The sequence below is a fragment of the Mchenga conophoros genome, linkage group LG1 (genome assembly GCF_057382185.1).
Source record: "Mchenga conophoros isolate Kocher_MC1m ecotype Shallow Benthic linkage group LG1, M_conophoros_male_GT1.1, whole genome shotgun sequence".
In the NCBI taxonomy this organism is placed as follows: Eukaryota; Metazoa; Chordata; class Actinopteri; order Cichliformes; family Cichlidae; genus Mchenga; species Mchenga conophoros.
The window spans coordinates 215,865-241,692 of NC_140526.1; the positions used below are offsets into that span (position 1 = coordinate 215,865).

Here is a 25,828-nt window from a genome sequence, read left to right on the forward strand (position 1 = left end):
GTAAATAATCTCGTAGTGATCTTGTTGAATTGGTCTTTTTCTCCCACAAAAAATAAAAAAATAAAAAAATAAAATTAATTAAACCTACCTTTGTGGGCTTCTGGTGACGCCATGTTCTGGTAAAGCAGCATAAGGAACGAGCTCCGTCCAGGTTAATACATTACTCCTAACTACAATTTAAAACTCGTCAATTTCCATTCCAACCAGCATGGCATCATCCCTGAGAGGCAAGAGATCCAGCAAACAGGATCAAAATAAAGATAACAGCGAGCATTTGAAGCAACTAACTTTGTCCTCGAATGCAGATGCTAATGCTACTGCTAGCACTCGTGATGCGGATACGAGGATATTAGCAGAACCGGAGAAGATAAGAGAAGATAACAAAGACGGGCATATGGAAACACAGCAAGCTCTGACGAGACTGGAGGGGTCTTTCAAGAGTTTGAGAGAAGATATGACAAAGTTGGAAAATAGAACAACGGAGATGGAGGAGCGGATCGGCGACAACGAAGACTCCACCAGGCGCCATGAACGAGCCCTCCGGTACTTGTTACATAGAGAAATGGATCTTACAGCACAATGCGAGGACATGCAAAATAGACTAAGGCGAAACAACCTGAGGATCTATCATGTCCCAGAAGGGAGTGAGGGGAGAGATGTTAAGCTGTTTGTACTAGAGCTGTGTAAATCAACTCTTCAACTTCCCGCTGATCTTAACATTGGAATAGAGCGAGCCACAGAGCCCTCGCTGCTAAGCCCAAGGACCCCAACGCAGCACCGCGCTCACTGGTGGTCAGATTCTGGGACTTCTCTGTGAAAGAGACCATTTTACGACAAGCCTGGAACCAGAAGCATGTCTTATATAAGGGCACGCAGATATATTTGGACCATGATTTTTCCCCGAAACTGCAAAAGAGGAGGGCACTGGTACGAGATGCGGTAAAGCAATTAAAGCTGAAAAACATCAGAGCAAAGTGTGTGTTTCCAGCAAAACTGAGATTGTTCAAGGATGGTGGTGAGAAGACGTTCTCAAGTTTGACGGAAGCCCTGCCGACGCTTCAAGAGCTGGGGATACAAGTGCGAGTCGACCAGAGGGAGCGCATGGAAACTGAGCTATCCCAGTCCCGATGGTCCGCTGAGGGAACTAGGGCAGGTATGACCCTCTCCCTTGCCGAAATAAAAACTTTCTTTATGGAGGACTGAGATGTCACTCCCGCCGAGTTCATTTTAGTTTTTCTTTGACTTAAACGTTAGGAAGAGATGAAAATTTTTTTTATTTTGCTTATACAATGGATGGAAAGTGCGCACACAAGTGGATACCCCCCCCCCCCCCCCCACTTATATAACCGCAATGAGCCGCTCTGCGAGCGGGCAACAGCGACAAAATAACACATTGTGTTTTTCCCCCACGGAGGACTTGTCACCACCCTCCGCCCAGGGTACATCGGGGACTGGATTACTCAGGTTGTTATTAATCCAGTCGGGTACGTGGAAGCTACTGTTCTTAATGTTCTTTGTTTGTTTAGTTCTAAATGTTTTAGTTTATCTTGGCCTGAGACCAATTGTGGACCACTATTTCATTGAGTATAATAATTTAGTTTTGTCTGTGTACGATATGAGTTTAAGATATGAAAGATCTAATTTGTGTTTCGTATAACGTAAAGGGTTTGAATAGTCCAATTAAAAGGAAAATGGTACTGAACCAACTGAAAAACTTTGGGTGCTTCATAGCAATGCTCCAGGAGACTCACCTCTCTGAAAAGGAACACAGGAAGTTGAGGAGAGAGTGGGTTGAACAACAATATAGCTCTACTTATCAGGATGGGAGAAAAAGAGGAGTTGCAATTCTTGTTAGCCGGTCAACATATTTCCACCATGAAAAAACATTTGCGGATAGGGAAGGGCGCTATGTAATGGTGATTGGCTCTGTAGGGGGGTCTAAAATTATTTTACTAAATTTATATGCACCAAACGAGGACTGTCCAAATTTCTTCAAGAATATTGCATCATTAATAGCAGACAAATCTGAAGGAATGATCTTGGTGGGAGGTGATTTCAATTGTACTTTGAAAGCAGCTGTCGACAGACTCCCGACACACATTGGCCCCAAATCCAAAAAATCTTGTAGTTTAAATACAATGATTAAGGAATTGGGCCTAGTGGATGTGTGGCGCCAGCTCCACCCACAAGAAAAAGATTTTACTTTTTATTCACATGTACATCGCAGCCATTCAAGGATAGACATGTTTTTAATGCCTAGGATGGACCTTTATAGGACTAGACAGTGTAGCATAGAAGCAATCACTATCTCTGATCACGCCCCGGTTTGTCTGACATTAAGACTGAATCCAAACAATCATTTTAAATATTGGTGAGCCAATGTATATGTCTTGAATAATGAAACAACCCGACAAGAACTTCAAAAGAGTCTGACTGAATATATTCAATTCAATGATAATAATGAGGTGTCTCCTTCAATCTTGTGGGAGAGTGCCAAAAGTTATTTGAGAGGTAATATTATAGCAGTTTCATCTAGACTGAAAAAGGAGAGACTCGCAGAACAAACAGAACTAGAAAACAAAATTAAGAAATTAGAGAAAGTCTATCAGGTAACTAAAGACACTGGAACTTTGAACTCATTGAAAGAGCAGAGGCAAAAGTTGGATGATTTACTAACATATAAGGCGGAGGGACAACTACGCTTTGTTAATCAAAAGTACTACCAATACGGCAACCGGGCAAGCCGACTGCTGGCATTTCAGCTGCGTAAAAAGCAATCAAGTAGGGTTGTTCATAAAATTAAATGTCCAAACTCCGGAAAAATTGTGTGCCAACCTAAGGAAGTTGCAAAAGCATTTTCCTTGTATTATCAGGAATTGTATAAAGAAGAAAATGTCCCAAATAAATTTGAAAAGATTGAACAATTTCTTAACCCGATTAATCTTAGTAAATTGTCTCAGGAAGAAGCTGAACTAATAACAAATCCAATCACCATTGAAAAAATAAAAAACAGTATTGGAAAACTGAAAAACAACAGGTCCCCCGGAGTGGATGGCCTGCCTGGGGAGTATTACAATTTTTTTGAAAAAGAGCTAACACCATTGTTATGCAAAGTTTATAATTATGCTTAAAAGTGATCCCCCCCAGTCATGGTCTGAAGCTATTATTAGTGTCATCCATAAAGAAAGTAAGGACCCGACTTTATGCATGTCTTATCGCCCCATAAGCCTGCTTTGTGTTGATTTAAAAATTCTTACAGCCATTATTGCAAATAGAATTCAAAAACATATAAGAAAACTAGTGAAACCTGACCAAACAGGTTTTATTTCCCATAGGCAAGGTTCAGATAATGTTAGAAGGGCCCTCAATCTTCAGATTATGGCACAGGAAAGGGATACCTCTTCAATGTTCTTGAGCCTGGATGCGGAAAAGGAATTTGACCGGGTAGATTGGGATTTCCTGCAACAGACTCTCAGGCATATAGGCTTTAATGAGACTTTTATCTCATGGGTCCAAACACTATATAAAAACCCCAGGTCTCGGGTAAGGGTTAATGGTCACTGCTCTGACTTTTTCTCCCTAGGCCGTGGCACTAGACAGGGTGAAGTGTTATCGCCGTCCTTATTTGCTCTTAGTATTGAACCGTTAGCTGAACTGATCAGATCCAACCCTCTCATACAAGGAATTAGAGATGAAACCAATACACAACATAAGCTGTCACTTTTCGCAGATGATATTCTGCTATTTTTAGAGAATCCGGTCACCTCTATCCCGGCCCTTCTGAATAACCTTAAAGATTATGGTACAGTGTCAGGTTATAAAATAAATACAAATAAATCTGAGGCGTTAATGATTGTTGGCAACTGGCCCACACAGCTAGATCGTCTTGTATCTTTTAGACACTCCAAACAGGGCTTCAGATACTTGGGGGTAATTATTACTCCTAAAACCAATCAGCTACTTGCACTCAATTATGATCGGTTGTTCAAGGAGATTAGGGGGGACATGGACAGATGGAACCTACTCCCACTCACTTTTATGGGGAGGATTGAATGTATAAGGATGAATATTCTTCCACGCCTATTATTCCTATTTCAGCACCTACCCATTTTGATCCCACAGTCTTCATTCAAATTATTAGAACGCATTACATCCAAATTTATCTGGCAGAATAAACGACCAAGGGTCAGACTCAAAATTTTAATGTCTGGAAAGGAAAAAGGGGGCCTCAAGTTGCCTAACTTCAGAATGTACTACTGGGCAGCTCAATTAAAATCAATGGCTGCCTGGATTATTCGTGATTCAGAAATGCAGTGGGTATCTATGGAAGAGTATTCATTACCAGGTATTTCCCTTCGGAGTCGCCCATTTCTCAACCCCAATCACGGAAAAAAGATTAAAATAACTAACCCATGGGTCAAGCATACCGTGAAGATTTGGAGCCAAGTGTTAAAAATGTTAAAAGGGAATTTGACTATGTCTCGAGCGATTCCCATAAATGGAAATGTTGAGTTCCTTCCATCGTTGTCAGACGGGAGTTTTGAAAGGTGGGCGGAGACAGGATTGATTACAGTCAATCAGCTGTTTGAAAAGAATACTCTTAAAAGTTTTGACCAGCTAAGGGCTAAATATGCTTTATCCCCAGGGAACCATTATAGATACTTACAGTTAAGGGACTACATTACAAAGCATAAAGACTGGGACAATATTAGAAGAGAACCAATCGGGTTGGAAAACCATTTTATAAAACTGCTTGAAAAGTCAGGTACATTGAAAAACCAAGTGTCTTTGATCTACCAGAAACTGCTGATTGACATGTCTGATAATGCATATCATATAAAACAACAATGGGAATTGGAACTCAATATAATGTTGGATGATGTCACATGGGAGAGTGTCTGTTGTGGCTGCCATAGAGGGGTGGGTAGTCAAATGTGGAAGGAATTTGACTGGAAGGTTAAATTAAGATTTTTTAGAACTCCACTGAAAACCTTTCTATCCAAAAGTAGTGTCAGTGATAAGTGTTGGAGAGGGTGTGGGTTTGTGGGGGACCAAACGCATATTTTTTGGGACTGTGTTTACATACAACTACTGGATGGATGTCAAGAACATTATACAAAACATATTGTCAGTCAACCTCACAATGGATCCCCTGATCTTTTTGTTGGATATCTTTCCTGATGGTTTCTCCTATGAGCAGCTCTTTCTCCTGCATCTCCTCCTCATGACTGCAAGAAAAATGATGACAATTCACTGGCTCAAACCAGAAACACCCACAGTTGCCCAGTGGCTTTTGAAAACTAGACATGTCTATACGATGGAACGGATAGCAGCTCAACTACAACTAAAAGTGCCAACCTTTGAGAAAAAATGGAGACTAATTATAAAATATCTTGAAAGGACATTCAAGCCTTAACATTGTTACATCTGTGCTTAGGTATTGGTATGTATGTATGTATATGTATATGTGTATATATGTTTTTTTCTTTTAAATTAAGTTTTTGAATAACCCCCACCATTATATGCAGCAGATTTGGTCTCAGGTCATGTTGTCGATGTGAATTGCCTTGTTATTTTTGGCAATAAAAGTTAAAAAAAAAAAACAAACCTACCTTTGTATACTTACCTTGACTGTAATATTCCTTATTTAGAGGGATCTTGGTCTGAAGGGTGAGAGATACAAGTGGAGTCTGATTTTCTTTTTTGTCTGTGGGAAAATAGATTTCAACAACAAAGATGAGACCATTGTAAATAGTCAAAGGAGCTTGCAAAGAAACCATTGTAAATAACTTTTTGATCATTAACGAATACATTCTAAATAGAGATTATATTATATCAGTGTATATATTTTGTGGGATCTGTTTTATTCACAGTCTCTCCCCTGTGAATGGCATGCTTATTAATTTCACTGTATATAGGAGCACTAACTATTTTAGGAAGGGGGGGAGCATGTGAAGGTTAAATTAGAGAAATATAGATCCTTCTTCCTCTTCAGTTAGAAGGGAATACAAATTTATAAGAATGTCTATTTCCTTAAAAACATAACGCATAACTGATCACCACCTGGTGGTGAGTTGGATCAGGTGGCGGGGGAAGACGCTGGACAGACCTGGTGCACCTAAACGCATAGTGAGGGTGTGCTGGGAACGTCTAGCAGAGGCCCCAGTCCGCGAGATCTTCAACGCACACCTCCGGCAGAGCTTCAACAGCATTCCGAGGGAGACTGGGGACATTGAGTCCGAATGGACCATGTTCAGCGTCTCCATTGCCGAAGCTGCTGCATTGAGCTGCGGCCGCAAGGTGGTTGGTGCCTGCCGTGGTGGTAATCCCCGAACCAAATGGTGGACACCAGAGGTGAAGGGAGCCACTAGGCTGAAGAAGGAGTCCTATCGGGCTTGGTTAGCCTGTGGAACTCCGGAGGCAGCCGACAGGTATCGACAGGCCAAGCGGAATGCGGCTCGGGCAGTGGCTGAAGCAAAAACTCGGGTGTGGGAGGAGTTCGGAGAGGCCATGGAAAAAGACTTTCGGACTGCCTCGAAGAGATTCTGGCAAACCGTCAGACGTCTCAGGAGGGGAAAGCGGTGCTCTACCTGCACTGTGTATAGTGCTGGCGGAGCGCTGCTGACGTCGACTGAGAAAATTGTCAGGCGGTGGAAGGAATACTTCGAGGACCTCCTTAATCCCACTGACACGTCTTCCGAGGAGGAAGCAGAGTCTGGGGATGAGGGGAATGACCCGCCAATTTCCGGGGGCGAGGTCACTGAGGCAGTTAAACAACTCCTTGGTGGCAGAGCCCCTGGTGTTGATGAGGTCCGCCCCGAGTTCCTGAAGGCTCTGGACGTTGTAGGGCTGTCCTGGTTGACACGCCTCTGCAATGTTGCGTGGAGATCAGGGGCAGTACCTGTGGACTGGCAGACCGGGGTGGTGGTCCCCATCTTTAAGAAGGGGGACCGGAGGGTGTGTTCCAACTACAGGGGGATCACACTCCTCAGCCTCCCTGGGAAAGTCTATGCCAGGGTGCTGGAAAGGAGAGTTCGTCCGTTAGTCGAACCTCGGATACAGGAGGAACAATGCGGTTTTCGTCCTGGTCGCGGAACACTGGACCAGCTCTTTATCCTCTCCAGGATACTTGAGGGTGCATGGGAGTTTGCCCAACCAGTCTACATGTGTTTTGTGGACTTGGAGAAGGCATTCGACCGTGTCCCTCGGGGTGTCCTGTGGGAGGTGTTGCGGGAATATGGGGTGTCTGGCCCATTGCTACGGGCCATTCGATCCCTATACAACCGTTGCAAGAGCTTGGTTCGCATTGCCGGCAATAAGTCGGACTCGTTCCCGGTGGGTGATGGGCTCCGCCAGGGCTGCCCTTTGTCTCCGGTTCTGTTCATAATTTTTATGGACAGGATTTCTAGACGCAGCCAAGTGGCGGAGGGCTTTCGCTTTGATGGCCTCAGAATCTCATCTCTGATTTTTGCAGATGATGTGGTTCTGTTGGCTTCATCGGGTGAGGGCCTCCAGCTCGCACTGGAACGGTTCGCAGCCGAGTGTGAAGCAGCGGGAATGAGAATCAGCACCTCCAAATCTGAGGCCATGGTTCTCAGCCGGAAAAGGGTGGAGTGCCCACTCTGGGTCGGGGATGAGTTCCTGCCCCAAGTGGAGGAGTTCAAGTATCTCGGGGTCTTGTTCGCGAGTGATGGGAGAAGGGAGCCGGAGATCGACAGACGGATTGGGGCTGCAGCTGCAGTAATGCGGACACTGCACCGGTCCGTCGTGGTGAAGAGGGAGCTGAGTGTAAAAGCGAAGCTCTCAATTTACCGGTCGATCTACGTCCCTACCCTCACCTATGGCCACGAGCTGTGGGTAGTGACCGAAAGAACGAGATCGCGGATACAAGCGGCAGAAATGAGCTTCCTCCGAAGGGTGGCTGGCCTCTCCCTTAGAGATAGGGTGAGAAGTTCGGCCATCCGGGAGGGGCTCAGAGTAGAGCAGCTGCTGCTCCCAGCACCCAGGAGGCTGCTCCAGGGGCCTCCTAGGTGAGGTGTTCCAGGCATGTCCCACCGGGAGGAGGCCCCGGGGCAGACCCAGGACACGCTGGAGAGATTATATCTCTCGGCTGGCCTGGGAACGCCTTGGTATTCCCCCGGATAAGCTGGAGGAGGTGGCTGGGGAGAGGGAGGTCTGGGCCTCTTTGCTTAGGCTGCTGCCCCCACGACCCGGCCCCGGACAAAGCGGATGAGGATGGATGGATGGACATAACGCAATAAAAAGCTAATTAAAAGACCCGCTAAGAGGACTAGTGGAGAATAAAGTCTCAAGGTACAGGGGATACAGGAGTATAAATGGGTGGAGAATTAAGGACTTCTGCATGCCAGTGCACCTGAACCACAACTGTGAAATAACAAAAACTCAAATTCCTAATACCTAACCCTAAAGGGCTGATACAAACATACGCCTCTACACACACCTTACAATAATCAACAAAAGACTGAAGAACAACAAAAACTACCACAAATCCACTACAACCTGGACCTGGGAACAATATGCCTATTTGCACACTCAGTCACAAAGTTCTGAACACACACCTAAATTATATTATATTTGCACATTTTGCATTTTGCACATGTCTTTGTCATGTCTCGCCAATAATATCCTGACAATAACTTGAAACTGGTATTCAGTACCTATTGCACATTCTACTTTGTATTGTCTCTGTCCTGTCTTTGTTTATCTTTGTTTATTGTACAGTTAATATTATATAGTTACAATTATAGTATTGTATAGAATTGTATAGTTAGTAATTAATACCTTTTTATCCCTTAATTTTTACTGAAACTTAACATGTAATTTATTTGTAATTCCTAGTTTTATATCTCTTGGAGATATATCCTTTATATATTTATAAATGCACAATGGGGGCCTTAGGCTGAAACAACATTTTGTTACACTGTATATTGTGTATACTACTGTATTGACAATAAAGCTCTTGAATCTTGAATCATGAGAGGTGAAACGTCTTCAAGCAACTTAAAGAAGTCCAGACGCTTTTCTTTCCAAGCTCCTTAGACTGCGATGACCTGGATGACTGAGAACCTTCACAGACATAATTCACAATCAATTACTTTTTACATTTTTCTTTTTATTTCATTTTACATATTTATTGAGAAACATATTTCTCTCTCTTCTCCCGTCATCTGTGCAGGCTTAGAATATGACTACAAAGTCTCATAGGCCAAAAGGTGTTCTGCTTTAACAAGTGAAAGCTCAGTAATAGCCAAAATATTAAGCACATTTTGCCCTCTTCTGTTTGTGTGGCTGACGATGTAGTTCAAATATTTTTACACTAGGTGGAGGTATTGTAATTCAAATTACGGAGACAGACAAACACACACAAACACCCACACACACACTGCAGGCTTACTTGTTGTTCCTAGAGTATTTAAAAGTCGAATGGGAGGCAGAGCCTTCAGTTTTCAGGCCCCTCTTCTGTGGAACCAGCTTCCAGTTTGGATTCAGGAGACAGACACTATCTCTACTTTTAATATTCAAACTTTCCTTTTTGCTAAAGCATATAATTAGGGCTGGATCAGGTGACCCTGAATCCTCCCATAGTTATGCTGCAATAGACGTAGGCTGCTGAAGGATTTCCATGATGCACTGAGTGTTTCTTATTCACTCACTATGTGTTAATAGACCTCACTGCACTCAATCATACTTGGTGTTAATCTCTGGCTCTCTGGTGCATTACTAGATTGGTAAAATTATAGAAAAGCAATAAAAATATAAATGCATGTTCTGTATTTTTATTCTCTCTCTCTCTCACCACTAAGATACAGATATTGCAGATTAATGTGATATGTGACATGAATTGGAGGTTTAATAAATAACTGAAGTAGTCTCACAGAACAATGATAAAATAAGCTCACTCAATAAAAATAATCTCACTCTGGCTCAATTGGAATGGAGTAATTCAAGATACAATTGCTTTGAGTTGTGATGTGGATCCTTTACCACAGGAAGGCAGTAGATATCTTTAAAAAGTGAGGAATGTTCAGACTGAACGTTCAGACCAAAACTCACACTGAACCATATTGGATTTGCATATTTTTATTATTATTGCTTGTAATGTTAATATATTTGCTTATTTTCTGTAATATCACACAGCAAACACTCTTATAAAGAAGAGTAAAATATAACTAACTATATAAATATTTAGAGAAGTAAAATATGATCTGGGATTAAAGACTGGTAACAAATTCATAGATTTCATTACTAGCAATTTTGTATTTTTTAATGTAGAGATGGAATATAAACCTAAGACGCGTAGAAAATGGTCATTGTTTAGAAAAAAAGATGACTATGGGCTTCAAGAGGATGAAAACAAAAGGCAAAAAGTAGGTAGAATATATATAAGGGGTGCAATGGAGGTGTTGGGGGATATATTGTTTTTCTAGCAAATTGATGTGATTCATCTGAACCATGTGACCCCTCAGCATACTCCCTGAGTGACCAATGCCACCGCACACCCAAGGGCAACTGGAATTGCATTGAGCACCTTTTTTCACTCTTTTTTGTTTTGTTTTTTTAAAGGCAATAAGAAACAATGTATGTCCTCCATTTTACCACAAGACTGAGCAAACAAAACAACAGCCTGTAGTTATATGTACCGTAGTCTTTCTTCCCTTAAGAATTTATATTCCTCTAATCACACACACACACACACACCACACACACACACACACGACTTGTTCCAGGTTGTTTTCTTCAGAGTTGTTGCTTTATTGTGCTTGCTGATCCGATTTCCCTTCCTCTCAGGTGTGATTTCTCTTTCCCAGTAAACCCATGCTTCACAGCTAAGAGAAAAAAAAATAACACACCAACATATATAACAACAGAAATATAGCATCATAACAGTTACACGTGAAGTTCAGGTATAATGCATCATCACAATCTATTTGGGACACATGAAATGCATGAGTCATTTTATTGAGCAGAAATTGGTGGGCACCAAAACTAAAGTAGAGAAGTGGTTTTGTGTTTTGGCTATCAATGGCCAAGCTGTTATATGAATTAAATGTTTCTGGGTGCTGGAAATTCTCTGCTTAGAATCTGGTGATCAAACAACGATTAAATTAACAAAAAACATAAACCAACATTTCTTGTGGTTCTGTGCTGGAGCTCCACAAAAGTTGTGCTTAAGGAGCTTTCATATCGTGTTTTTATTTCAGAACATGAAATTAATGATGTTTTAGTTCATCTTCTTTAAACATAACAATAAATGTCTGTCTCTGACTATTCCTTTTATGGTTTTGGGTTTTCAGCAACAGACATTTTAGAAATAATTGATAGGAGGAATAATACATTGAGTTGGGGTTTCACCAATATAAAACCAATATATAATACAAGCAGTTAAAACATAAATCTTTTTTTTTTTTGGTGTGTTGTATCTTGTTTAAACTTTTATCTGACCTTTGTTAAAATGTTTTTTCTACATAAACAAATGGATTTATAGAAACATTACGAAAAGTACTCATCGCTTCAGTTTATCAATTTAAGACACTGTATTAGCACTGTGATGTCTATAATGACCTTCAACTGTAAATGTTTTTTATATGACAATTTAACAGGATGTTTTACTGACATTAACTTTCTATTTAACCCATAACTCTTGAACAAAACAATTGTAATATTTCACATGGAGAATCAGTGAAACGGTCACTCTGGCACAGCCCCCCCCCGGCTTCTGCTCCATGGCTGCTGAGTGACCCCTCATCTGGGGCTCTCCTCGGCTCTTTCCGGGATAGTGGCACGGCTGCCCCTCCGTTGGTCTTCCTTGGTCTCCTTTGCTGTTGGGGCCTCTGGATGTCTGGAGCCTGGATCTCCTCCATACCTGCTTCATGTCCTGGAGGACAGGGCAGTGGCTCCCCACACCCTCTAGCAGATCATTACATGAAGGTACCTTTTAAATACAACCGCACTCATGCTCACAGGTGTACACACGGGTGCTCACACACACAAACTACACCCCTTTTGGCTCCTACCTCAAAGCACACTGTGCGCTGTCGATCTTACGTGCTGCAAACTAATATTCAATATTTAGTATTTACTGTTATATTCACATAGATCATCGTGATGATGTTGTTTATTATATTGCTCTCATTTTTTGCTTGTTTTCTCTTTTTTCTTTCTCAACAGGTGATCCAGGTGATTGATATATGCATTTTTTGTCTGTCTGTTTTGTTGGTTTTTGTTTTTTGCCCTTTATCACCGTCCCTCTTCCCCGCTGTTTTTCTTTCCCTCTTTCTCTCTCCCTTTTCTTTCCCCCAGTCATATCTGTGTAGCAAGTGAATTGAAAATAAAATAAACAATAAAAGCAAAGGTGAGTCAAATAGACCAATACGGCAAGGCCGGAATGGTCCATTTGGTAAAGTAAATCCGTTGGGCAAAAAAAAAAGAAAAGAAAAAGAGAATCAGTGAAACAGAAAGACATACATGGGATGAGAATCATTTCTGACTTAAATCTTAAGTTTTCAAATAAAACAAAAAGTCTGTGGCAGGAGTAAGTAAACATTAGAGAGATTATAGGGTGTGTATTCACTCAGCCAGAGAAATTAATTAGTTATTGATTAAGAGACTGGATGAATAAAATGAATAGATTTAATAAAAGAGTGAATAGAGCAAAGCTGCCATTAGGTGGACTAGTACTTCACATTTACAAACATCATGGCTGGCATATTCCATGTTTCCATGTTCATTACTAACGCGCTCAGAGCTTAAGAGTTCATTTTTATTTTTTTATTATTCATTTTTAAATAAATGCTTTAAATAGCAACCTGTGGAAAGTTGCTAAATGAAGATCACATGCTGATAATGTAATGTATAATTCAGGGGATAAAATTAAACGCCTGAAAAAAAAGATCCAGCAGCTCCACAATAAAATTAAATCATAACAGAAGACTCTTACTATTTTTCTTCCTTATAATATTTAGATTTAACATTAGATGAATGATAATAAAAACTTTAGTTTTGCTTTTAATTAATGGCTCTGATGATGGAAACTTGTGCACTCAATGAAACTCCCTTTGAAAAACGACTACATATCATTAAGCCTTAGTTGGATTTAGATGGTCTGCTAATAAACAATTATTTATATCACATTATTACCTAATGCATCAATTTAACAACATGCAGTAAGTGATATTTATACACCATACTTAGCACCTTTATTACTTTTACTTAAGCTATTCTACATTTGGCGTAAAATCCTTTTTTTTTTTTTTTTTTAAATAGATGGAGCTTTATGAGAGAATATCAAATTAAAAATGTGAACTGTGTTTTTGTTTTCTTGATTTATGGACCCTATAAAGTAATATTTATTAGGGTGGTGCAAATAATTAAATGGTTGTGTTTTAAGTGCAATATTCACCTAATGTAAAAACCTAACAGGGGGAAATATTACCTCATAAAGAAGGAGTTATCTCAAAAGTCAAGGTGTCAAAATATTTGCATTGATAAATCTGTGCTCATCACCTGATAGTAAACAGCTGAACTGCCTGAACAGTAGCCTTTTGTAGCAGCAGGACTGAGATGAATGTTGGTGAGAGTTACTGCTGTTGCTTTTCACTGCTTTTAATTGCTTTTTTACCCTCCAGCTTGAGAAGTTTAGGGCAGAGTGGAGGAAAAGTTTCCAGACTTGATGACCACACAAAGACCCACTGAATTAAATGAAAATTCAGTGGCACAAAAATACACAGGTTCAATTTTCTCATTCTGCTGGAAATAACACAATTATACAGTGCCTGTCGAAACTGAGGCATGTACACAGATCCATATGTGAATATGTATGCATGACAACACAAAACCACACACACGTAGTGTGTGAAGTACAAAGACAGGCAAACATTCAGTGAATTGGGTCAAAGACTGTAGAGTCAGACTGATTCCTTAACATATTCATAGTAATCTTAAAATTCCTGGTTGTTGGGTAATAAGACACTTTATCATCACAGACTGTGACAGGGGACATTAGTCTTGACCTGCCATGGGGGACAAAAAAGGATGCAGTTTGATCACCATAACAACCAGCTTATTGATCACAGCTGTGTACAGCCCGGTCCTCCATCCATCGATGATGCGGTTTGTGCAGAGAGGAGGGAAGAAAAGAGAAAATGGAGAGAGAGAAGAGTCACAATAAAAAGATAGCTGACTTTATTGTTTTCTCTTCAGTCAGAGCCCCAGAAGAAGAGAAATGTTTACGTTCTACAAATTCAGACAAACTCTTTACTGTACCTGAGAAAACTGATATCTACTACGTCTTTAGTGAACTCAGATCACCCAAAGTTATTGTTATATGTTTATAATAGGATATAGTAATTATTCACCATAAATGTGATAAAACATTGTGTACGCTCATATCCTTTGTCTGAATCAGTTCAATCTACACACAAAATTCAGCTTGAAGTGAATAAACCCTAGATGCTTATTTACACCAGTAGGCGTTTACTGAAAACATTGGGAGGGGAACAAAAGGTTACACCCTGAGGACAAAATCTACAGTGTTATTGTATGTGTTCTCTTATCACATGACAGTTGACATTTTCAGGTAATGTTCTCTGTTCCTGTTAGACCAGAAGACAAAAGGATCAGAGCTAGAACAGAAGAACTTGATGCAATGTTTTTACAACACATACCACATAAGAAGCTAAATGACATAACCTATCGTTTTGTGTGTGTGTGTGTGTGTGTGTGTGTGCGCGCACATTTGCATGCATTCACAGCACACACTGTACTCAACGTACACACCAGCCACAGAAGCTGAGCTGTAGCCTAATAGGATAATGAATTCAGTGTGTGGAGGCAGTGCGAGAACTGTGTGCGTGTGCATGTGCAGGGCAGCAGTGGGGGTTAATACAACATGATAAATATTTGATTTCTACTGGGGCCAGTCTCCACCTACAGAATGGGAAATGGCTGTAATGCGATTCAGAACAGATTGTCCTTTGGGAGGGCCTTTGCGTGTTTGGCTTATTTGGTGTGTGCGTTTGTTTGTTTGTGTGTGTGTGTGTGTGTGTGTGTGTGTGTGTGTGTATTTGTGAGTGTATGGGCCCTGCATGTGTATGGCCAGGGGAAATAAAGGAACAAATCGGCTTACAAATCACCAAACCACCATGGCACTGCAGCGAGGAATGGCCCCTGTCTGACTACCACCACCAGCAATGACCCTGAACACAACAATCAAGTTTATGTGGGCTGTGACATTATGTGCAGGTTCAGGAGGAAAGAGCACCATGCAGCCGACAAGAATGTGACGGCTGTGCTAAATGTCTTCTGACACCTGAAGTCAAAACAACGGCCAACCAAACACGGTAAAATTATAGATTACCTTGAGTCATAAAACCTGTGGGAATGGTATACACTATCTGAGGAAGGGGCTTAGCTTATATTATTTATTGGAAATACATCTTTACTCATAGAACAACAAATTCCTTTCAAAAATTGCTTAATTTGCTACGAAAAGTGTCAGATTGAGACACTGTTAAAATTGACAGATTTTTGTCATTTTTCAAGTCCATCATCATTGATTTTTCTATATCGCAACCAGATGACTTTATTAATCCCTAAGGAAATTATGTTGCTCCGAGACAGTAAGATAAACAGACTACACAATTTCAATAATACAATATGTTACAGATTTAGAAATTTAAGAAATAGCACTAATATATACAAATCGCTTAATTAAAGGTGATTATAAATATCAAGAATATTACAGAGGCGGAATACATATGATTGATATAACAAACTCAGTATACATTATATTACCTCGCAATGGAAAACATGTCTTCTTTTGTAAGTACATACATTTGTTAACAGTTTCTTTGTTATATTTTGGAAACTATAGTAAGGTAATTGGCATGATGTTTGGCATGAAATACGTAGGTTTTGATTGAGGAAATATTAGTAAAGTACATGCAAATGTGGTAAAAAAATAATCAAAGACGAATCTCTGTCCTTTCTGCATTAGATATATCATCTCTGGAACACCTATTGTAGAGGGTTTGATTTTTCAAATTTCAAAAAAATCAAAAGAGAGAGTAAATGTATGAATTGTGTTGAGTTCAAAAGCATATTTAAAATATTTTGCTGTTAACTGTCATCATTTTCATGATACACAATGTTCTACTGGACTACAAAAAGCACACTGCCTCTTGGAAGCTCAAATAGATCTTTACTCTTCAAAGAACCCAAAAGACACACTCTTGCCAGAAAACACACACACACACACACAGAGAGAAAGAAAGAAAAGAAAAACTCAAATTCAATCCTGCAGGGAGCGACCCATCTGATATATTTATAGACAAGTGTGCTACACAATCAAGAAGCAGTTTGTCCTCAAGTGGGGGAAATATGGTTTTGGTGATACTGGGTGACACAGCAGTGAGGGTAATGATTGATTATAGCCAGACAGAACTCTTGTTGCTAATTTAATCATTGCTGAAAAATGACAAGAACAGTTCTGCCACAAACACACAAACCAAGGCACATCCCCACTCCCTCTTCTTCTCTTTTCCTGTGGTGAAATTGTCAGAACAAATTAACGCAATTAACATGGCCTTGGGCAGCGAGTGAGGGGTTTAAAGTTTTCACTGCGCAATTCTGTTATCTTGAGATGAAAAACTGAACAAACACAATCATATTTCTTCAGCTTGGACTATTTTTTCCATCTTTCAGAGGAGCTATCATCTCTGGTGTGTGTGCTGTCATCACGTCTTTTCTCGTTTGGGATGAGACAGAGACATTGGCGTCAGCCTCAGTGAAAACACTCTTAATGTGTCCTAATGAGTCAGGCATACTGACGTACACGCTGGCCACTTAGATTCATGTCTAGACACACCACACACACACAGGACAGGGACACACATACACACTTATGAATATACACCAGTGTAAATACTACATGATTGATAATGTTCGAATAAAGAAGGTGCAACATCTTATTTATGTTGCTAAGATTTAGAATGTTTGACCAATATATCTAACATCTGAAAGGAAATACTGAAAGAATTTACTTTTACATTTCTACAGGCCTGCCATTTGTATGGTCTGTGTGCACCTGAACCTTCACCAAAATGCTTCTACAGTGCAACATTCCTGCAGAGGACTGTTCTCTTAAATGTCCTTGTAAATGTCAGTATTTCATATACACCAGGTGACATACAGTTAATATTTCCCAATTTAGATTATGTGATGTATGGCATGTATATGGCTGAAATGGGCGACGATAAGTGCAGAAGCTTTGAACTGGAAAAGATTTTATCACAGCTGTTACCTCCCGCTCTCACTGATGTTGGCACTGACCCCAGACATGCAGGGCTGACCCTATTAGTGTTGTTTATGACCTCTTTAAGACTAGCAAACAGAGTAGTAAATACTCCATTATGCTTCAGAAAAAAAGAAAATACAAAACCTATGCACCTCTGCACTCACCCCGCACCAGTACTTCAATGCTAACTAAATAGTTCTGTGTGCAGCCTGTTTGTAATGACTGAGCTATTTCTACAACCCCATCAAAGACGAGTCCCCATCAGACCCGTTTGTCTGTAAATCTGTGATTTAGTATAAGCAATAAAGGCTTGAGAAGGAATGTGTAGCTGTTTTTTTTTCCCCACTGGTCATCATACAGAAATGTGAAATATATATTTGATTTTTCAAGGCACAATGAAAGCTAGGGGTGGACCCATAGGTGTGCAGGTCAGAGGCTGAGGCTTTTATGATGTTAGCTAGATGAAAATCTTTGAATGAATGGTCTAATAAGGCTGTATGATTATATGTCACAAATTCAAAAGCTGAAGATTTAAGAGGGCCTTACTTGGAAAGAAACAATGATCTGTGGGATCTGATAAACTGTTCTAATCTTGTCTGAGTACAAAACATGTTTTTTTATTTTTTATTTTAATGAAACAGTGGAAAACCCCAAGAGCTTTAGTTATATTTACAACATATGTATTTGTAAATATGTTAACTCACGACCTGAATTATCTTAAATATCTTATGTTTCCCCTAAATGAAAAATGGTCTCCTCCTTTTTACCAAGGCTAGGTCAATGATTTTGGCTTCGTAAAATATTCCAGCCTCTTCTTGATATTTGTGGATCAAATTTAAGTTCAAGGAGGATGGAAATGAAGCCTTTAGCTAGAAAGGTGAAGAAGAATTATTGCTATGTCATCCCAATGGAGCACTTTGCTCTAAGAGGTAAGAGTCACTGAAATGGTCTGATTTTTATTTGCCTTAAAATAGTTGAGGCATCAGGTGTAAACACTGGAGTTAAATAATTTAGGTGCAATGGGAGCAGAACTGAAGAAACACTGTTTAGGCTGATTTATGTGAATTATTTTTTGCTAATATGTTTTAAGCTGTGAACTTAAAAATGTGACTAAAGTCTGTGAAATAATGTTTAGAGTATCACAGTGGGTATGATGGTAACCTTACACAACAGGTTCTGAAAAAACAATATAAAAGCCAATTCCTATATTTTTTTTCCTCTTCTGATCCTTAAGAATGTGTCAGGGTCCTGGGACTGGGCGACCCAGGACCCCTGGGCAGTCATGGATCTGTTATATTATTATGTATTTTTGGTGTTGCTCCCCCTTCTTCTCTATGCTTGTACATATGTGTGTGTGGGTGGCTGTGTGTGTCTGAGCACTTGTTTATAGGCGCCGTCAGGCCTGGTGGGTGTGGCCCTGCTAGGGGACTGGCCACACCCGAAGCCACACACCTGCTGCTGATCAGGCCTCGTGGGGGAGCTACTTAAGAGAGTCTTGGAGCTCCCACCGGCGCGGGATTATTGCTTGAGACTCCATGTTAGTCACCCAGTTTAGGTTTTTTCGTTAAGTGCATGCCTGCCATTGTTTAGTGTCCTGACAGCTGCCGCTATTGTTTCCCGCAGGAGGAGCGTAGAAGGCCTGAAGAGCAGCGAGCACTGGGAGTGCAGACACGGGAGCAGAGAGCACTAGGAGGACACGACACAGGAGTCTGGGGAAAACACGGGGATTTATTGTTGTTTTGTACCACACACTGTAAATAAACGCACTGTTCGCACACAGAGCATCGTGCCTGGGTCCTCCTTCCCTACACCCCCCACGGTTTGCCATGCCAAACCGTGACAGAATGGAAAATACGATAAATAAGCAGTTGAACCACCCAAATTTCAATTTCACTTACATAGCAGGTTCTGGGTTTGAATCTCCAATCTGGGTGTAAGGAGTCCATATTTTCTTCCCTGTGATTATGTGGGCTCTCCAGTTTCTCTGGCTTCCTACCACAGTCCATAATGGATGTTAGAGGGGAATGCCATTATCAATGAACAATTAACATATTAATCAATTTAAAAGATAGAATCAAGGGTGAGAAATATTGACTCTTATTTTTTCAGGCACCCCCCCAGTGGTCAAAACATATTTTAAGTGCACAGTTGATCGACTTCGTTTCCTTAGGTCGAGGTAACTAAATTACAAAGAATTTTTGTGTCATTATAATTGTTGGAAAAAAGTTTGTGTCTTACACCTACAGTAGGTCCTCAGTTATTCTGACCCCCAATGTCATATATATTCTTAACAGAATGCTTAAAAAAATTGGCTGACTTGTTTCCATAAATAAGATTTTTAACTGCTTCCTCCACTGGGAATTATAAGTCTGCAGCCATCTTTGCTGCTGGGGAATTATCCCATAGTTTTCAGCTAAGGATTCTTTGAGCATTGTCTCATTCTGTCTTTGATAATACCAATTTTTCAGTGAAGATCTACAGTGGAAGTTTTTCTTTTTATATGTAAATCACATCATCTTGGCAATTACTGGTTAATTTCTTATACACAGATATCAGGTTAAAAGAATCCACCTCTCCACAGAAAATGCTGAAACCCCCCCCCCCCCCCCCTTTTAAAGCTATCTCCTGTCATGTCTGCGGCGTGTGGAGTGGTGAGAGAAGGACCCAAGTGCAGGCACTGCCATTACCGCAAGTGAGCTTTATTTACAGTATCTGTGTTTGGGTTGGGGGGGGCGTACAAACAAAAGTAGAACGTGGCAAACAAAGGAACCAGAAACCTGAGAGGAGATGTTCCTTTTTGCTAAAGCATATAGTTAGGGCTGAATCAGGTGACCCTGAATCCTCCCTTAGTTATGCTGCAATAGATGTAGGCTGCTGGGGGACTTCCATGATGCATTGAGTTTTTCCTTTTCAGTCACCTTTTTCACTCACTATGTGTTAATAGACCTTGCTGCATTGAAGTATGTGTTATTAATCTCTGTCTCTCTTCCACAGCATGTCTTCTATCCTGTCTTCCTTCTCTCACACAGACCGGTTGCAGCAGATGGCTGCTCCTGCCTGAGCCGGAGGTTTCTTCCTGTTAAAAGGGAGTTTTTCCTTCCAACTGTGGCCAAAGTGCTTTCTCAAAGGGGGTCATTTGACTTTGCGTTTTCTCTGTATGTATTATTGTAGGGTCTACCTTACAATATAAAGCGCCTTGAGGTGACTGTCGTGATTTGGCACTGTATAAATAAAAGTGAACTGAATTGAAAATCACACAAATTAAAATAAAACAAAGTACTTTTTCTACCATTTATTTATTTTACATGGATATGTTTGGTAATTACCATGCTGTATAATTAGTAGTTTTTGTTGCAAAATTGGTGGATATAAATGGAATTCTATCTTACAATATTAATCACCTTTAGGCGACTGTTGTTGTGATTTGATAACCCTAACCCTAATAAAATTGAATTGGATTGAATTGAATAGATGTGTAACAAGGGACATGAAGTCCTGAGACAAGGAACATGGATAAATGACATGGATGGGCCTGATCTCTGATAACAACGAGACGGCCTACCTGAAGGAGATTCGGAATCTGGAGAACTGGTGCCAGAGGAACAACCTCCTTCTAAACGTCAGTAAGACAAAGGAGCTGATAGTGGACTTCAGCACTAAGCAGGAGAGGAACTACCAGACCCCCGTCATCAACGAGTGCCCAGTGGAGAGAGTGGACAGCTTCAAATACCTCGGAGTTCACATCACGCAGGACCTGTCATGGTCCTGTCACATCAACACCGTGGTGAAAAAGGCCCGACAGCGTCTCTACCACCTCAGACGCTTGAGAGACTTCCAACTGCCCTCCAAGGTGCTCAGGAACTTTTACTCGTGCACCATAGAGAGCATCCTGGCGGGAAACATCTTAACCTGGTTCGGGAACAGCACCATGCAGGACAGACGAGCTCTACAGAGGGTTGTGCGGTCAGCTGAGCGCACCATCCGCTCCGAGCTCCCTGACCTGCACTCAATCTACAGCAGGCGGTGCTGGACCAAGGCCAGGAAGATCGTGAAGGACCTCAGCCATCCCAACAACAGACTGTTCTCTCTGTTGAGGTCAGGAAAGCGATTCCGCTCCCTGAAGACCAACACAGAGAGACTGAGGAGGAGCTTCTTCCCGCAGGCGATACGGTCTCTCAATCACACCACCACACAGTACTGACCCACACATATGGTTCTTACACACACACTGGACTTTCTGGACTTTGGTTTTGCACAACACTGGTCACTATATTCTTCATTTCCGGTTAATACTTGTACAGCTGCTGTTATTGTGTATATATTTATTTAGATTTAGATTTCTTCATACATTCTTATATGGTTCTATATTGTGTATTTTGTTGTACAGTTATTTTATTTTCAACTTTAATTTATATATTTATCTTTATCTTATTCTTCCCAGTTAAATTTACCCTTCATTCTAATTTGTGTTGTACAGTTATTTCATTTTTAACCTTAATTTATATTTTATTCCTTCCTAGTTAAATTTACCCTTTTTAATTTTTCATATTTATTTCCTATCTTATTCATAGCCTTTTCCTTTTTTGTTCTCTTTAGGTCACGAGCAGTTGTCCAAGCATTTCACTACATATCGTACTGTGTATGACTGTGTACGTGACAAATAAAATTTGAATTTGAATTTGAATTTGAAGACAAACCAGCAACAAACAGGAAGACACAGGGCTTAAATACACAGAGGGATAATGAGGGAACGAGACATAGGAGGAGAGCACAGCTGGGCATAATCAAACATGATGAGACCAAGGGGAAGCAAAACTGAAAACGTTAACAAAGAGCATGGGACTATCAAAGTAAACCAGGAAACATAAGGCAGGCACAGAGACATGGACTTTACACTGAAACAAGGAGACATGACTGATGGCGGAGACAGAGGGAACATGGATCACCAGAAGAGCACAGAAAAAAGAGACTAGAAATTCTAAATAATAATGAAAGCAAAGACTATTAATAATTGAAAACACAAAGCACTGGGTCACCAACCCAGGACCATGACAACCTCTTAGGACAAACTTTACATTTTTACTGCAGTTCCACTGCTGGGAAGTCTCTAAGGCTACCTCGGTGATCAGTATTTATACCAAGTCTAAAATGCATGAGTAGAAGGTAGTTGGACGTGTTGAAAGTTTTTTCTCCTTTCAGTCTGAATGGTTGTTTCACTTTACCCTACGTACCTACCTACTTAAATAAGTACTATAATGCGATTTCATAAGGTTACACAGACTGATGTGTGAATGGCAGTAAAGTTGTCTGGGAAAGGATCTCATGACTGCTGTACAGATGACTGCTTGGAAGAGCTGATGGGGTAACAACATCATAAATGTGTCCTGGTATGTCATGATCACCTCCAAGAAGACAGCCCCGCTAGAGGTCGAATACCTGAGACTCCCTATCAACTTTTAGAATTGAAGAAGTGTCTCGGATCAGAACGGAAGTGTCTTCAAGGACCTAAAATAAGTACAGTTGCTTTCGACTTGGGCAGTTTAGATTACAGTGACCAACATGGACACACTGATATTCCATTAACTTCCCACAACTTTCATGCTGTGTGATGTAATGATCACTTCAGGGGTTCCTAGCATAGCTTCTTTTTTGTATTTAAAAGAAAACTAATAATTTGGATGTGTGTGTGTCTGAATCTACTCCCTTTTCTGTGCTTCTCTCTGTTTTATCTGTGTATACATTTGCATACACAGTCTACTGTTCACTTGAATTATGTTCATAAAAATGTATAACATTTACAACCTTGTGATTCAGAGAGCAAAAAACAAAACATACTGGTTAATAAATTAATTTGATGTCGTCAAAGCTAAGTTACAGTTATATCAAAGTACAATTTTTCTTTGAAAGGTCTATAACAGGAATAGCAAACTCATTTTACATCATGGGGCACATGCAGCACACTTTAATCTTAAGTGGTCCAGACTACAAAAGTTTGAAACTACATGATAAATATGTAAAATTGGACAAAAAACTAGTTCAAACTATAAAGTTTTAATGAATTTACAGAAAATATCACTATAGCAGAAAGACAGGAAGTTTTCTATCGTTTAATTATTCATCTTTTACTTTGGTAATTACTTTGATGTAGCATGAATGCCAATGGGGCAGTGGTCTTTATTAATAAGAAAAGCTAGCCATAAAACTTCTAATCATCCAAAAGACAGTTAAAAGTTCAAAATCTATATGCACTCTTTCACATGTTACAAATCCACCCAGTGGATATGGCTGTGGTTGTTGAATAACGTTTCCTCTGTCCTCTATTTAAAGTTGATCTTTTTTTTATTCTAAGGTTCTTTACACTTCCTCACTTTCATTTATTGCTTCATTTTCTTGTTAATTTTCATTTGTTAACTTATTTGGCTTCCTTCCATCATTGCCTGTTGTTGTGACTCAGTTTCTTCCTTCTTTCCTCCAATCTGCAGCCTTCTTTTTTTCTTAAATTCTTTCTTTTTCCTGATTTTCATTTTTTATGCTTCCGGTTGCCTCCGGTTCTGGTCGTCGTTTTCTTCTATTTGTATGTTTTGATCAGTTTTTATTTTCCCCAGTTTCCATTCTTTATTCTTTTGTTCACTCTTTTACCATGCCCTTCTCTATTCCCTGCCTCTTACACACACACACCTACACACACAGCTTTAATGATCGGTGAATTATTATTTTTTTGGACAGTTTTTCTTTATGCCGTTTCGCCTCCAATAGATGGTGCTGTTAACCATGACTAAAACTCCTCTAGAATGTAATCTTCTCTGACATCTCTTTTATCCTTTTTGTCTGCTGTGCCTCTGATTGCTGATTGAATTTTCTCAGAATTACAAGTAAACTATTGTATACTGATAACTGATAATGTTTCACTCATAAAACTCTAACATTTTGACATAATGGAGATTCAAAGAGAACAAAATGCTTCATTATATGTTTTTATGCTTTGATGTGATGATAACCAAACTCAATACAGTATGAAATCTCTAATTTTGTAATTAGTGAATAATTTCGAGTTTAGGATTACAAGCTATGTTTTCTGAGTGTTTCCACAGCAACAGACCACTCATCATCTTTCTTTATTGCAAAAAAAAGAAAACAAAAGCTATCTGCAAGCCCTCTTTGGAAATGAAATAATCTGTGGTAATTTGGTAATAAAGGGCCTTTACTTTGGCAAAGATAAGCCAAAATTAAAAAAAAACAAAACTATTGCTGTTTTCCACACCACATCCAAACACTGTATGTTAAATAAAATATGTAAGAATTTAGTGTTCCTTCATAGGGTAAGACAGTTATCATCTACAAAAAAAAAAAAGAATCTAATAAATAATTTAAATACAACTCTCAAAAAAAACAACAACATTCCAAATATTTTTTTCAATAAGTGAAAATGATAATTTTGGGATTCTAGTGGGTCATGCACTAAGAAAAAAAAAGCACAAAACAACAACAAATGATATGTATTTAGTTGTGTGTAAAAAGACTCTCCCCAGATTAGTACACTTAAATAATAGGAAAATGATTGATTCAATAGTTTATAATTTTACAGTTGCTTAATTAACAATGAGTTACAGATGGAGAACATGTCAAAGGCTCAGAACAATGGAAACGTATTAAAAACCCTGTAAATTGTATAAATTTGGGATCTTTACTTTGAAATATAAAGCCCCTTGAGGCGACTTGTAATTTGGCACTATATAAAATTAAACTGAATTCAACTGAATTGAATTGAAAAATCAGAATTTCAAAAATCTCTGGCTATAACCTTTTCAAGTTTTGGTAAATAACGCAGATAATGGGATCAAAAGAGTCAAGGTTTTCAAATTCAAATTCAAATTTTATTTGTCACACACACACACAACCATACACAGTATGCCATGGGGGTGAAATGCTTGTAGCTGTACAATGCCCGACCATCAAATGACAGAAGAAAAGTTTTACAATATTTACAATTTACAGTTTACTACAAAATTTACAAATTAACTTAGGAATTCACAGTAAAGAATGTGCAAATAGCAGAAGAGATTATAAAGATTATAAAGATTATAAATTATAGGAATTATAGGATTATAGGAAACCAAACCTCAACCACAGTCATTTTTATGCAGTGCCTGGAGCCCAGGAACCATTTTACCTGCAGCTTAGTGAGTGGATAAGGGGTTTGTGCATATTCATACATGCAGATAAGAGCAACCATCCAGCTCCCTTTAATTGAGAATGATGGAGAGTAAAGGAGCAATACGGGAGTATGAGGAACGATAACCCATGGCTTGCCTTGATGCATTAACTGAGGGAATGAGAGGGAGGGATGGATGGACAGAGGTGGTAGTGCTGGGCGGGTGGTGCTGGCATACCATGGAAATGCCAGCAGTGCCAATAAATCATTTGCCAGCCAATGACTGACTCTGCTAATGTAGAGCAGGAAAATTGAAAAAAATCAATCACACCAAAACGTTTTCACCTCTCTGAGCTCTGAGG

The 25,828-nt window shown here is 39.8% G+C and overlaps 1 protein-coding gene across 1 annotated transcript; it reads left to right on the plus strand.

Annotated features, from left to right (window-relative positions):
- The first annotated feature begins 394 nt into the window (after positions 1-394).
- LOC146582637 (uncharacterized) lies at positions 395-21,993 on the plus strand. The gene is made up of 3 exons (XM_085279531.1): positions 395-543; positions 20,939-21,484; positions 21,911-21,993. The coding sequence occupies exons 1-3, from the start codon at positions 395-397 to the stop codon at positions 21,957-21,959; spliced, it is 744 nt and encodes a 247-aa protein (XP_085135657.1). The 3' UTR covers positions 21,960-21,993.
- The last annotated feature ends 3,835 nt before the right edge of the window (positions 21,994-25,828 follow it).

Coding starts and splice junctions, on each gene's coding strand:
- LOC146582637 (XM_085279531.1), top strand. CDS start 395: ATGGAAACACAGCAAGCTCTGACGAGACTGGAGGGGTCTTTCAAGAGT. Junction 544..20,938: donor CGCCATGAACGAGCCCTCCG/GTACTTGTTACA, acceptor TCTAAACGTCAG/TAAGACAAAGGAGCTGATAG. Junction 21,485..21,910: donor TTCTTCCCGCAGGCGATACG/GTCTCTCAATCA, acceptor TGTTCTCTTTAG/GTCACGAGCAGTTGTCCAAG.